This window comes from Maudiozyma barnettii (genome assembly GCF_903064755.1).
Source record: "Maudiozyma barnettii strain CLIB 1767 genome assembly, contig: KABA2_05, whole genome shotgun sequence".
NCBI classification, from domain to species: Eukaryota; Fungi; Ascomycota; class Saccharomycetes; order Saccharomycetales; family Saccharomycetaceae; genus Maudiozyma; species Maudiozyma barnettii.
The window spans coordinates 588,812-601,564 of record NW_024545242.1 but is presented as its reverse complement, the minus strand read 5'-3'; the positions used below and the strand labels follow the sequence as shown (position 1 = coordinate 601,564).

Below are 12,753 nucleotides of genomic sequence, written 5' to 3'. Positions count from 1 at the left end.
TTAATCTTCTTTTGCTTACATTGTTCATATGTTTCTGTTTTCGTCATATTGCACCAGAAAATATAGTAGAGAATCTGATCTTAAATGATTTTGTATAGTAACCGATGGAAAAAGAGGTAAAGTGAAAAAAAAAATAAAGAGAGAGAAACATTTAATATAACAGGTGTCTGTAAGGAATAATACATAAACGTGCATAGCGGTAAGAAGTCTCAGTACATCTAAGACTCCATACTACATTGGAATAGTAATTATTTTCATATATTTGTTGCATTAAATACTTCCTGATTTTTCAAGAGTTTTAACATATATAGACATGAGTGATCACAGGGCAACGACTAGTAACTCAGCTGTTGGGAAGCAGAGTGCGGCTCAAACTGCAACTCCCAGAAAGTATATGATTGGGAAGATGAAACAAATATGTTCTGTAGTAACAGATCCAAGAACTGGTTTACAATCCATTGATTTGAAGAAAAGACCAGACGAAAAAGTATATGGTGTTACGAAGTTCTTAAATCATTATCAGGTGGAAAAGAAACTGGGTCAAGGTACGTTTGGTTCCGTTTATCTAGGAAGCCATCTAGAGACTCAAAGACAAGTGGCTATGAAGAGAATTTTGATTAACGAGGAGAATGATTTATTCCCTATCACTGCCCAAAGAGAGATTACTATTCTAAAGAAACTAGATCATAAGAATATTATTAAACTAATCGAAATGGTATTTGATTCACCTCCAGAATCACATTCTGATGATGGAGTTGCCACTAGGGATTCAAATCCTCTTAACCCTACTGCTAAGGCTAATAATAAATTCTTCTACATGATTCTACCATATATGGTCTCTGATTTGGCCGGTATATTACATAACCCTAGAATAAGTTTATCGATGCCTGAAATTAAGAATATTATGTTACAGTTACTAGAAGGGGTCAACTATCTACATTGCACCAAATATATGCATAGAGATATTAAGACAGCAAATATTTTAATCGACCATAATGGTACTATTAAGCTTGCTGATTTTGGGTTAGCAAGATTGTACTATGGTTCGCCACCAAATTTGAAATTCCCAGGTAGTGCAGGAACTGGTGCTAAATATACATCTGTAGTAGTGACTAGATGGTATAGAGCTCCCGAATTGGTTCTAGGTGAAAAGCATTACACTACGGCGGTAGATATTTGGGGTGTTGGTTGTGTCTTTGCCGAATTCTTCGAAAAGAAACCTATTTTACAAGGTACAACAGATATAGATCAAGGACATGTTATCTTTAAACTAATGGGGACACCGACAGAAGAAGATTGGAAATTGGCTAGATATTTACCAGGGGCAGAGTTGACGAAGGCCGTATATAAGAGCACATTAAATGAACGATTTGGCAAATATCTTGATGATACTGGATTGCAATTCCTAGCCAAATTATTAGCATTAGATCCATATAAGAGATATACTGCGATGGCTGCGATGCAAGATGATTTTTTCAAGAAGGAACCATTACCAGCGGCTCGTTTGGAATTATTGTGTGAAGAGAGTCATGAATCTGATATCAAACGTTATAAGGAAGAAATGCATCAAAATATGTCTCAGAGAGCACCAACTGCTCCTAGGGGTCATGTGAACGATGTAGATTCCATATCAAAGAGTCAATATGACAGATCACGTAACAACAATAAACTTCCACTGAAAAGGATTCCACCATCGGGACCTGCTAAAAAAACACCAAATCATATGGGAGAAAACAAAGAAGTTGTCATTGAAGATAATTCAGTTGCAAAGAAACCTTCGAGGTATAACACAACAAAAATGGATAAGGGGGTCAGTTCACTGCCGCCTAGACCTAATAAGATGCCCCTACCAGAAGTTCACCAAACAGCGTCGCGGTTTAATAAAATCCCAACTAACGTTAACACAAACGAACAATATAATATTAATGATCGAAACAATGGTAACACAGGATATAACTCTAGAACCAATAATAATACTCGTAATGTTGAAAGATACAATCAAAATAATTATAATGATTATAATCAGAATTCTGGGTGGTACGACAAAGAGACTAATGCCAGATCAATCAGCTTCAACCAATCGAGGTATCAACGTGCTAATAATAACAATAACAATAATAAGAAAAGTAAAATAATAGAGACAAATAAATCATTAGAAATGAAAACAAACAGTCAAATTGAACAAAACAAGAACACTGTGAACTATACGCGTAGGAATAGTAGTCATGGTAAAAGATATGAAAAAAGACAACGAGATGATTATGATTATGATAATGGGAATGACGACAATCAAGGGAAAGATATTTCTGATTTGTACTAATGTAAAAGTCAGTGTTTGCATCTGTATATATATTATTATTAGGGAATTTTAAAAATAATAAATAAATAAAATATGCGTAAGCTTCTCGTTTATTTTTTTTGTTTTCTAAGAAACTTTTTAATAAATAAAAAATGATAGATGTAGATGTATAAGGATAAATAAATAAAATAGTTGTTATCTTTGTTATCATTATTCGTATGTCGAGACTTTTCTGCCGACATCAGCACGATCAAAATCGATTTCAAATTTAGAGTTAATGACGTTACCTTTTTTAGAGTCAGGTCTTGAACCATTGGCGGAATCACTATCGATAGAGTATCCATTCGATTGTGCACGAATACTTTCTCCATCAAAATCTGATGAATCAGCTGTATGGTTAGGTTGAATCTGTGGAATTTCGGAACCTGTGTTTAATTTCTCTGAAGCAGTCAATGCCGATAATGACTGAGAAGAGTTATAATTTGTATTGTTCACTGACAAAGCTGCCAATTTTGCAGATAATTTACCACTAGATCCATCCAATTGGCCACGTAGCGGGTCCCCTTGAGCCATAAGCACTCTATTCCCATTCACAATTGGTGGTGTCACAGACGTACCTCTACTATCGATATGAGAATCGATATCAAAGAATCTAAATCCACTATTTGGATGTTGGTGTCCATGATGAAGTTTTCTACCTTGAGGCAAATTGTTCAATTGAGTAGAGGATGGGGAGGGACTATTTTCATTCGAGCTTTGGCCATCTATTTTACTCTTGACGGCGTTATCCATTTGATACAATCTATCTACTCCGGGACTAATTTTCACCCCTGTTCTACTTTGATCCAAAGTTCTTGCTTCTTTCCAATATGAACGGATTTCATGAAGCACCCATACCAACATAAACATTAGTCTGTCACCTTGTCTGAATTGTGAGGTCACAGTGATATCGCATTGATCATCATTAATGATATAACCTATACCGAACCCTTGTGGTACCACTGGAGTAATACCAAACGTGGTAGTGGCACTATTGCCACAATTAGCTACGATTAATTCTGGTTGTGAGAATGGAGCTATGATACTATTGTCGAATAAATTAGTTGCAATTTTTTCATCTTCTGCATCCAACTCAATTCCATAATGATCATGGAATTTATATAAATATTTCAATGCATTAAAATGCTTTTCGTAACTTGAACCGGATTTTGCTTTTTTAATATTTGAACTATGAGAATCACAAGTATTCAAGAATTTCTCTAATTTTCCTGGACCATCGATTGAATTAGAAATAAACAATTGGCATAATTCTAATAATTCTTGTGTTTGTACATTAATGAAAGAAGATCTTGAATTTCTAAATCTTCTTGTAGAGATTGGTTCCAATGAAAAGACCATTTTTCCATATAATGAATAGTGCGCAATCTGTAAAGCAACTTGGATCATTGAATCTGGTTGAATACCTAACCTTAATGCAGATCTACGACCAAATGGTACAGAAGCATGAATAATATCATGTTTAGAGATCAAATCTGCTAATTTTGTTTCAGATAAATGAACATGAGTATTTAAGATATTACTAAATGACCAATCAATCTTAAAGACGATATTTTTAATCTGTGCTTCATCTAAAGTCATTGTTCTCTTATCCTTTCTAATTAAATCATTTGGAATCGAGGATTGTTTTACGGTAGGCCATAATGAAAACTCTGGATCACCTGCATTGACTTCTTTAGCTAGTCTAAGGATAGATTCAGTATAAGTCTCTGAAGTGAATCTTAATACCGCTGATCCATCACAAGTGAATGAATCCCAAATCACGGCGGCTTTTGAATCTTTAGTGACAACAAGTTGCAATTTATCATACCATCTTGAGACACAGGATCCAATTTGATGGCCTTTACTATCAATAATCGAAGTACCGTAAAACAATCTTTTACAATTAATTGAAGATTCTTGATTTACATTTTTATTAATTGGTTTATAATCATAATCATGAACAATAGAATTGATTACCTCGGGGTCGGTATTCATTAAATCTGATTCATCAGATTCATCTAATACAAGGACAAATAAAGCAGAATCGATCAAATGTAATTCTTCAGGGTATCTCTTTTGAAGCCTCTTTCTTGCATATTTCCAATTTTTAAAACTATGAGATGTTAAAGAACCTAAAGCAGTTGAAGCTCTAAAATTATAAGACTTTTCTGAATCCTTTATAATATAATTACAAAAACTTGTGAATTCATTCGATGTGTATAAGACATCATTATCATCATCCAGAACATCGACTGTATAATATTGACCTTTTGAAATAATGACAATATGACGAGATTCAGGATAACGTGCAATAGTAATACCATTACGTGTAAAACAATCCTTTGCACTATTAGTACTTTCCGTACTACCTTCCTTTGAAGAGTACTGTTCTTGTTCTTCCTGGTCATCATCCTCATCATTTTCTAAATCTGAAATAGTGTAAGGTTTTTGTAAATCAAAAGTTTCGACTTCACCATTTTGGAAAACGGGAGCACGAGTGGTACCGAATAAATTCCTATAAGGATACATTGAAAGATGAGCCACTGAATCCTCTAAATTTTTATTCTTTTTAGATGACGAATGATTCATTGCAACATCAGGTGGTAAAATATTTTTTTTCAAAGCAGATATGAATCTTAAAGCAGAATGTAGTAAGACGGCAGCTCTATCAGCTTGATCGATCCCTTTGACGGCGTCATCTGCTAGAATCAAAAATGGATTTCTTGGTAAGATATCATCCTGAATATCGGTAGCAGCAGTGTGATTATTAATATCTAAGTGTAATTTATCGAGATACGACGATTGAGATGAATGATATTCATTTAATTTATTTTGTAATTTTTCTGCTACAGTTGAAGTTTCGAAATCTTGAATACATTGAGATAAATCATGAATTGTGCGTGGGTCCAAAGGATGTTTATAATAACCATCTGCATAATATAATGGTTCCAATGATTTTTTCAAATGATGTAGTGTTTTCGATAATTGTGGTAATGGTAATTTAGGTAAACTTTCTTCATATGCAAATGTTTGAACATTTGAATCATCAGAAGTACCGATTGCCATTATTGTGTGTGTGTGTGTGTGTGTGTATGAATATTTTATTACTGTCCACTAAATAAATAAGAATGTAGACGGTAAGCAATGACAAATAATCTCAAGAAGCAAGGCTTAATCACTTATCTATATATATATGTATGTATGACTAGATATAACTAGATATGTTTACATTTATTAATGATGTCAATCATCGTTCTAAAATATCACACAGTTGTTCAAATGCATTGCAAATTCAAAAATGAATGACTCTCTATCAAGTAAAAATATTAAAGGGCCAAGCTATTCTCTGTTTACACATCGTGCTTAAGAAATGTCTGCACAGAACAACTAACGACCACACAATAAGAAATATAATTAATACGCGGAAATCGCTCAACGAGCAAACGACACACCGCACAGACAGTATACACACTAAGAGTTGGAGATATATCGATATATAATGTAATATAATATATATAGATGGATAGATAGATAGATAGACACGCAATAACTACAACTACAACTACAAGAATATTAATAAAGCAATGGTAGTATTCAACTATCATTCAATTACTCCAACTACGAATATTATAAAGTGTTGAAGTTGGAGTAGTATCTGTCTTTGTATATGACCATATGACCATATGACCATATCTCTCTATATTGTAGTCACACTTTTCTTGTAACAGATATATCTGAATAGTGAATTCAGCATAGATTGTTACTATTACTATCGTTGTTACTATGGATCATTCATTTTCTGCGTTTGTCTCGGTAATATGGAAGGCGAACAGCAAGCGAACGGCAAGCGAACGGAAATTTGTTTGGTTCGCTATAGCGGCAACGGCTTAAAGAAAGTAAAAGAAAGTAAATTAGTTATATATATAGAGAGAGATATAGAGAGAGAGATATAGATATATAGAAAGAGAACGATTCTATTTCTTCCCTAGTTTAGCTGCAACATCGGCTGCCTCCTGGAAACCATGGATTAATCCACTCTTCACTCCACGATCTTCCATTGCACATAACCCTGCAATTGTAGTACCACCTGGTGTACAAACTTGATGTTTTAATACACTTGGATGTTGTCCACTTAATTCTAGCATCTTTGTAGTACCTTCCATAACTTTAGTAGCACATTGTAACGACTCCTTGAATGGAATACCCATCTTGATTCCTGCCTCAGTCATGGATTCGATCATTAACAAGACAAATGCTGGTCCAGATCCAACTAAAGATGTAGCCGCATCCATATTACGTTCCGGTAACTCAATACATGTACCAACACGGTCAATCAACTCTTTAACCAAAATTTTATCCTCAGAAGATGTCTCTGTTGAATGAGACACTACAGCACAACCATACCCATAACGTGCTGGGGTATTTGTCATAATACGAGATACTCTCTTACTATATGATTGTAATTGCGAAATGGTCCACCCTGCAACAATAGATATAATTAGTTTATCATTGATTTCTGTGGAAACACCATCAAGAACTTTTTCAGCTAAATAAGGTTTGGTACCTAATAATACTACAGCAGATTGAGAAACTGCTTCATTATTACGAGAATGTGTGACACTCACAGTAATACCATTTGGAGATTCACCCATCTCTTTAACTAAATCTTCAACTTGTTTCACTGAGGAATCATCATGATTACATGCAATGATATGACTTGGATATAATGATGCAATTGAAGAATTAATAGCCTTTGGTGCTCTATAAATAGCAGATAAGATGGCTTGACCCATAACACCACACCCTAGAATTGTTAATGTATAACCCATTTTGTCTTGTTTGTTTTATACTTATGTTTGTGTTTGTGTTTCTGCCAATTCTACTACTAAGTACCCTTGGATCACTGCAATTATGTATTATTCTGCATGCTTCCTTATATATATATATGTATGTATGTCTGTATGCTATGTATTTTTCTCGGTGATGAAAATTTTTTTGCTTGTGCTTTTGCTTTTTGCTGTTGCTTGTGTAAAAACACGGGGGGAATACCATTTATTTAAGTACTTTCTTCATTCGATATGACGTATTCACTTATTAAAAAATGTAAAAATTCTTCAATTTCTTTGAATTCTGTAAATGTTGTATCAAATAAGACTTCATCACCCTTTTCAGTATATACAACATGTATCACTGCATTGCAATAATTGGTAGTACGTAACGTAACTCTTAAGGATTGTTCTTTTGGTAATGTAATATCAAGTTGTGTCACAGGCATCTTTAATATTTGATTGAAGACTTTAATATCTTCATCTAAGCGTTCGATATGCTCATCTTGCTGAACTGATTTATCAGATTTGGTGGTGGTAGTATCACGTCTTTTCGTCACTGTTATAGAACTATCCTTTATTACATCCAATACATTTTCTCGAATGATTCGTAATAATAACGTCTTATAGTTTTTATGACGTAACGTACCTAATATTGGTCTAATTAATAAGATTCCATCTATACCATTAATAGAATTCAATTTTTTAACATGTCCCGATAATAATTGACGTTTTAAATTCTTCTTAAACATTACTACTAATAAGACTCGTAGCGTAATCAATATCAAATTGGCACGTTTATCGTTGATTCGTGTGGCATTGCCACCATCTGGTAAACTACCACCTTCGCATTCATCCTCTGCTACACTCACTAGTTCGATCTCAAACTTCTCTTGAGGTAATTCTATAGCGATCTTGTTTTCATTCTCAATACGTACCCCATAGGAAATTAATGAACTGCATTCTTTCTTTAATCGATACATTAACTCTTTTTCAAATATTATATCCTTGAATTTATGAATTTGAGAACGGATTGTTCCAATACTGAAAAATTTAGGATCGACATGACTCTCACCACTCAATATATAATCATCCTCATATTCAAGTTTGGTAAATATACGAACTCTAAGGAAATACTTCATTAGTTGATGAGATGATCCTCCATCGTTACTAATATTATCAATTGGATTGATCGTAGGAACTGTCACTGCAGGTGTACCATTCATCCCACTGATCATATTCTTAATTCCACCAGTATTGGTATTGTTACTATTTTTTGATTTTGAATGTATGGTGGAACTACCATTTACTCTAGAGGTTTCTCCATTAAATGGAACAAGTTCTAATTTATCCAATTCTTCATTGTTTCGTAATAATGCTACCCCTCGATCCAACCGATAAGTCGAACCACTATCCTCATAACCATATTTGATTCCAAGGACTCGTTGTGCACTACCACGTTCACGGACTTTAAAGACAACATCACTATTAGTAATCACTTCTGAGATCATCTTCCAATACGAATGTTCTTTGGCTAAGATTGACCATAGAGAATCTGCAGTATCTCTTAACACAGTACGGGATTCATCTAATGATTTTAATTTCCAACCGACTCCAAATTGAACAGTACGTAATTGATTGTCGATATCTGGTGGGTTGTTAACACGATCGCTGTTTAATGATCCCATTGGTATCGTTCTCTTCAAGTAAGGAGACAAAGAACTCTTGGCATTGTTTTCACGCACTGCAGATAAAAGTAATGATACGGTCTCTAGAGCTAACGAGGATTCGTTCATCGCGGTATTGATCTGCTCTACCATTGTGGAACGGATTGATTCCAATGTTGTAGAGTCTGTAGGTTCTTGTGTTGTTGTGATAATTTTGTTTGCAATTGGTTCAGTAGGTGCAATCATTGGTTGATCTTGTTCATCTTGTTCTTTTTCCTCATCCTTAAGAATGCCATCATCTGTCTCGATCGGATCGACTTCAGATGATTGCACAACTGTAATCTCTTCCTCAATCTGAGATTCTAATAATTGTGCAAATGTCATCTGCTTCTGTTGTAAGATTAAAGGCACTACTTGTGATAGCGGCATATTACCATACTGTTCATATGGATTATTCACTAACGAGCCAATTTTATTCTGTTCCGTCGTCTCCACGGTATTAGTTGTTGTAGATTCATTTGTTGTAGGGCTTCCAGTGAAACTGGTCGGTGACGTTGATTGTGGTGGATCTTTCTGTAATGATAATAAATTGGGGTCTAATGCGAGATTTATTCCCGTCGATACGTTTGGACTGCTCATATTTATTTATTACGCTGGTGTTAATGTACAGGGACCTTTGTTTTTATTACCTAGCTATTCTATAATTACTTATTATCACTAGTTTATGCTGTATCTAGATATATTAGTATATGTATAAATATATTTTTTCACTGCCATTATATTTCGTTTGTTCATTTATTTTTTTTTTTTGGGCTTCTCGCAATGTTGAAGAAGATCAAAAAAATGATTGTGTATAAAAAAAATTATAAAATATGAGAAATAATGAAATGATTGATGTTACAACGATACCCCAAACAATTATAAAGAAGACCAGGTATCAAATGAACTAAATATGAATATAGTGGTATATCATTATCACCCGACAATGACACCTGTCTCTTTCAAACTATTCTCCAGGATAGTTTCTTTAATTGCTGCAAAGACCAATTTAATATTTGAAGTGTCTGTAGCTTGTGTAATATGAGGATATATATTCAGATTGGCTCTATTCAATTTAACGAATCTCCAAAGGATATATTTGGTGGCTTTATTAATATCACTGCCACCTGTATAATCTGGGAAATAATTTTCCAATGGTTTAATCTTTAATTTTTCAGCAAATAAATCGATTTTATTTAAAAATAAAACAATTGATGAATTTGCGAACCATCTTGAATTAACGATATTTTCAAACAGAATTAAAGATTCTTGAAATCTATTCTGTGATTTATCTTCTAATAAGAATTGATCATATTCTGATAATGAAACACAAAAGATTGCTAATGTAACGTTATCAAAACAATGAATCCATTTCTTTCTTTCGGATCTTTGCCCACCAACATCATAAATATGGAATTTCAAATTTGAACCCATATCGAAATATGTATCAAATATACCAGAAGTCTTTTGTCTTGATCTTAAAATATCTTGTAAACTTGGTTTATAATTTGCTGCATCGAATATTCTCTTTAAATTTGAGGAATTCATAAAATATGGTGTAGAATCCATTAAATAAAAATTCGAAGATTTCGTACTTTTAATTAAATTTTGTGTAGCTTTAGAGGTCCATAATTTCTCTAAAGTAGAATGAAATCTTTGTGGTAAATTAGAATTAGCCAATGTTATATCATCATTATTAGTAATTGTTGTATTTGGTTCTATTTCATTAATAGTACCATTAACGTTTGATTCATCATTTAAATTTTTAGTTACATTGGTATCGAATCTAAATGTCATCAATTCGTCAATTTCCTCCTGCGTCAACCCATTATCTAATCCGATATTAAATTTTGCTCTAGCATCGACAATCCCTTTCCCGATCTCTATGATATTCCCATAAATAATAGGCACATAACTATATAATTCAGCTTCTGTAAACCCATTCTTACGTAAAATTTTCAATTGTTGTAAAACTGTTGATTTACCTGATTCACCAGCACCAAGTAATAACACTTTTAATTCTCTTAGATCTGTACTACCATTCCCATTATTTTCTTGAAATGGTGAATTTGATGATGTTCCAGCCACATTCTTATTATTAGCAGTAGTCGCAGTAGTAGTCGTAGTATTATTCTTAGACTTCACAACATTTCTTTGAGCTGTCGTACTATTATTGTTATTGTTATTGTTATTATTAGTTGTTGAAGAAGTAACAGCTGTAGATGAAGAATTCACACTCTCCTGTTTTGACCCACAGATCCCCATTTATAATACAAAAAAAAAATTGTTCACTTAATCGATCACCTTACGTTCATACACACACAGGCAAATATAGCGACAAAATAGTATTACAATAAAAAATATGTTATTAATGTGTGTGTTTTATAAATGACAAGGATAGTTGAACTTTGTTCAATTTATTTATTCTTATGTAAGTAGAATACCAAGTATAAAAATTATAATTAAAAATACATATATATATAATTCTTTGTAATGAAAATTTTATAAAATTGATTTGAAAAGATCACTCACTGCCTGTCTGTATTCCTAATATTCTTTCCATTCATCGTAATAAAGAGATTTGTCTGTTGTCAAAGGCTAAAAATTGACGTTGAAATTAAAATTTAAATGAAAAAAACAAAATTGGAAGTTTTCAATCACGTATAAATGTAGTGTAACGTAACGTAATGTAACGTATAACGTATAACGTATATTTGGTGTTGGTTTGGTCTGTCTTCCTTTTAGGAAATACGAAAGAGAGAGAAAAGAGAGAGAAATAGGAAGTTACGGCAAAATGGACGTGCGTCGCTTTTGGGGGGGGGACAGAGAAAAGGGACAGGACAAATTCGCTTTTCTTCTTCTTTCTTTCCCGTCCCATCCCACACTACCCAAGAGAACAAAGAGAGAAAGAAGAGGGCAGATACGGAAGAAGACGTTGATAGAAAAATGTTTTGTTAGAAGTTTTAATGTTGCAGGAGTGGGATTGTGCCCTGACACTTATTAGTACGTAACCCTACAGACTAGTATACGTGTTGTTAGGTCTCTCTACCTTAGTTAGTTTAGGGCTTTGGATAAAGGTGTTTAAGAGCAAACGTGCAGAATAGTGACAAAGAATATGGCATTCAATATTTCAGTATTCTGCCCCGCCATTTCGCATTCATTATATGTGATGTGTGGGTGACAATAAAAAAAAACTTTTTTCTTTCTGCAGCAGTTTTTTCTCAAAGACCAAGGAACATACCCTGGGGCTCTATTAGGTCTTGTTAAATTCTGGTTAGGGTTTGGGGACCACCAAAGTTCTTATAATTAAGTAAAGCCTTTTCAAGGGAAGAATATTTAAATAGATCTGAGGGCATAGCCCAAGGGCTACCATTTATTAATGCATTCGAGTATTATTCCATAGTAGTATAAAGAGTGACTGACTTCATCAAATGATATATTACATCGTTCTCACCAAGTATTCACCTCTTCATCTATTTATTCATTTCTTGGCTTCTCTACTTTCCCTCAATTCGGCAATCTGAGTGACACCGCCCAGGGGAAAAGGTAATGAATGATGTTCTACTTTCTGTATATATTCATATCTACAAATACACACCATGTAACCACATGGTCACAGTAAATAGGTTTCTTAGTCCTGGTATATGATGAGGTCTTTAAGGATTCATTGTTATATTTGAAATCGGTTGAAGAAAATTTTATGTGTCACGATTATTTTCTTTTAACAAAATATTTGATCGAAACTCGTCAATCGAACTCACAAATCTTGAGAATGATATTGTGAGGATGAGAAATGTTTTGGATAAATTGGAAGAGCAATAGCCCCAAAACTCTGTCACTATCAAAGTTATTTTGGATTGTTTATTACCCCCTATACTAGGTT

At 33.6% G+C, this 12,753-nt stretch overlaps 5 protein-coding genes across 5 annotated transcripts; 1 reads left to right on the top strand and 4 right to left on the bottom strand.

The window, feature by feature from the left end:
• Positions 1-313: 313 nt before the first annotated feature.
• SGV1 (cyclin-dependent serine/threonine protein kinase SGV1) lies at positions 314-2,320 on the top strand (the record flags this gene model as incomplete). Its single annotated transcript, XM_041550906.1, has 1 exon — positions 314-2,320. One exon carries the CDS (start codon positions 314-316, stop codon positions 2,318-2,320), a length of 2,007 nt encoding a protein of 668 aa, XP_041406840.1.
• Positions 2,321-2,509: 189 nt separating this feature from the next.
• Positions 2,510-5,404, bottom strand: YAT2 (carnitine O-acetyltransferase YAT2; the record flags this gene model as incomplete). The annotated part of the gene is made up of 1 exon (XM_041550905.1): positions 2,510-5,404. The coding sequence occupies one exon, from the start codon at positions 5,402-5,404 to the stop codon at positions 2,510-2,512; it is 2,895 nt and encodes a 964-aa protein (XP_041406839.1).
• Positions 5,405-6,312: 908 nt separating this feature from the next.
• Positions 6,313-7,167, bottom strand: PRO3 (pyrroline-5-carboxylate reductase; the record flags this gene model as incomplete). Its single annotated transcript, XM_041550904.1, has 1 exon — positions 6,313-7,167. The coding sequence occupies one exon, from the start codon at positions 7,165-7,167 to the stop codon at positions 6,313-6,315; it is 855 nt and encodes a 284-aa protein (XP_041406838.1).
• Positions 7,168-7,394: 227 nt separating this feature from the next.
• On the bottom strand, positions 7,395-9,470 carry SRB4 (Srb4p; the record flags this gene model as incomplete). Its single annotated transcript, XM_041550903.1, has 1 exon — positions 7,395-9,470. The coding sequence occupies one exon, from the start codon at positions 9,468-9,470 to the stop codon at positions 7,395-7,397; it is 2,076 nt and encodes a 691-aa protein (XP_041406837.1).
• Positions 9,471-9,806: 336 nt separating this feature from the next.
• On the bottom strand, positions 9,807-11,135 carry GPA2 (guanine nucleotide-binding protein subunit alpha; the record flags this gene model as incomplete). The annotated part of the gene is made up of 1 exon (XM_041550902.1): positions 9,807-11,135. One exon carries the CDS (start codon positions 11,133-11,135, stop codon positions 9,807-9,809), a length of 1,329 nt encoding a protein of 442 aa, XP_041406836.1.
• Positions 11,136-12,753: the final 1,618 nt, after the last annotated feature.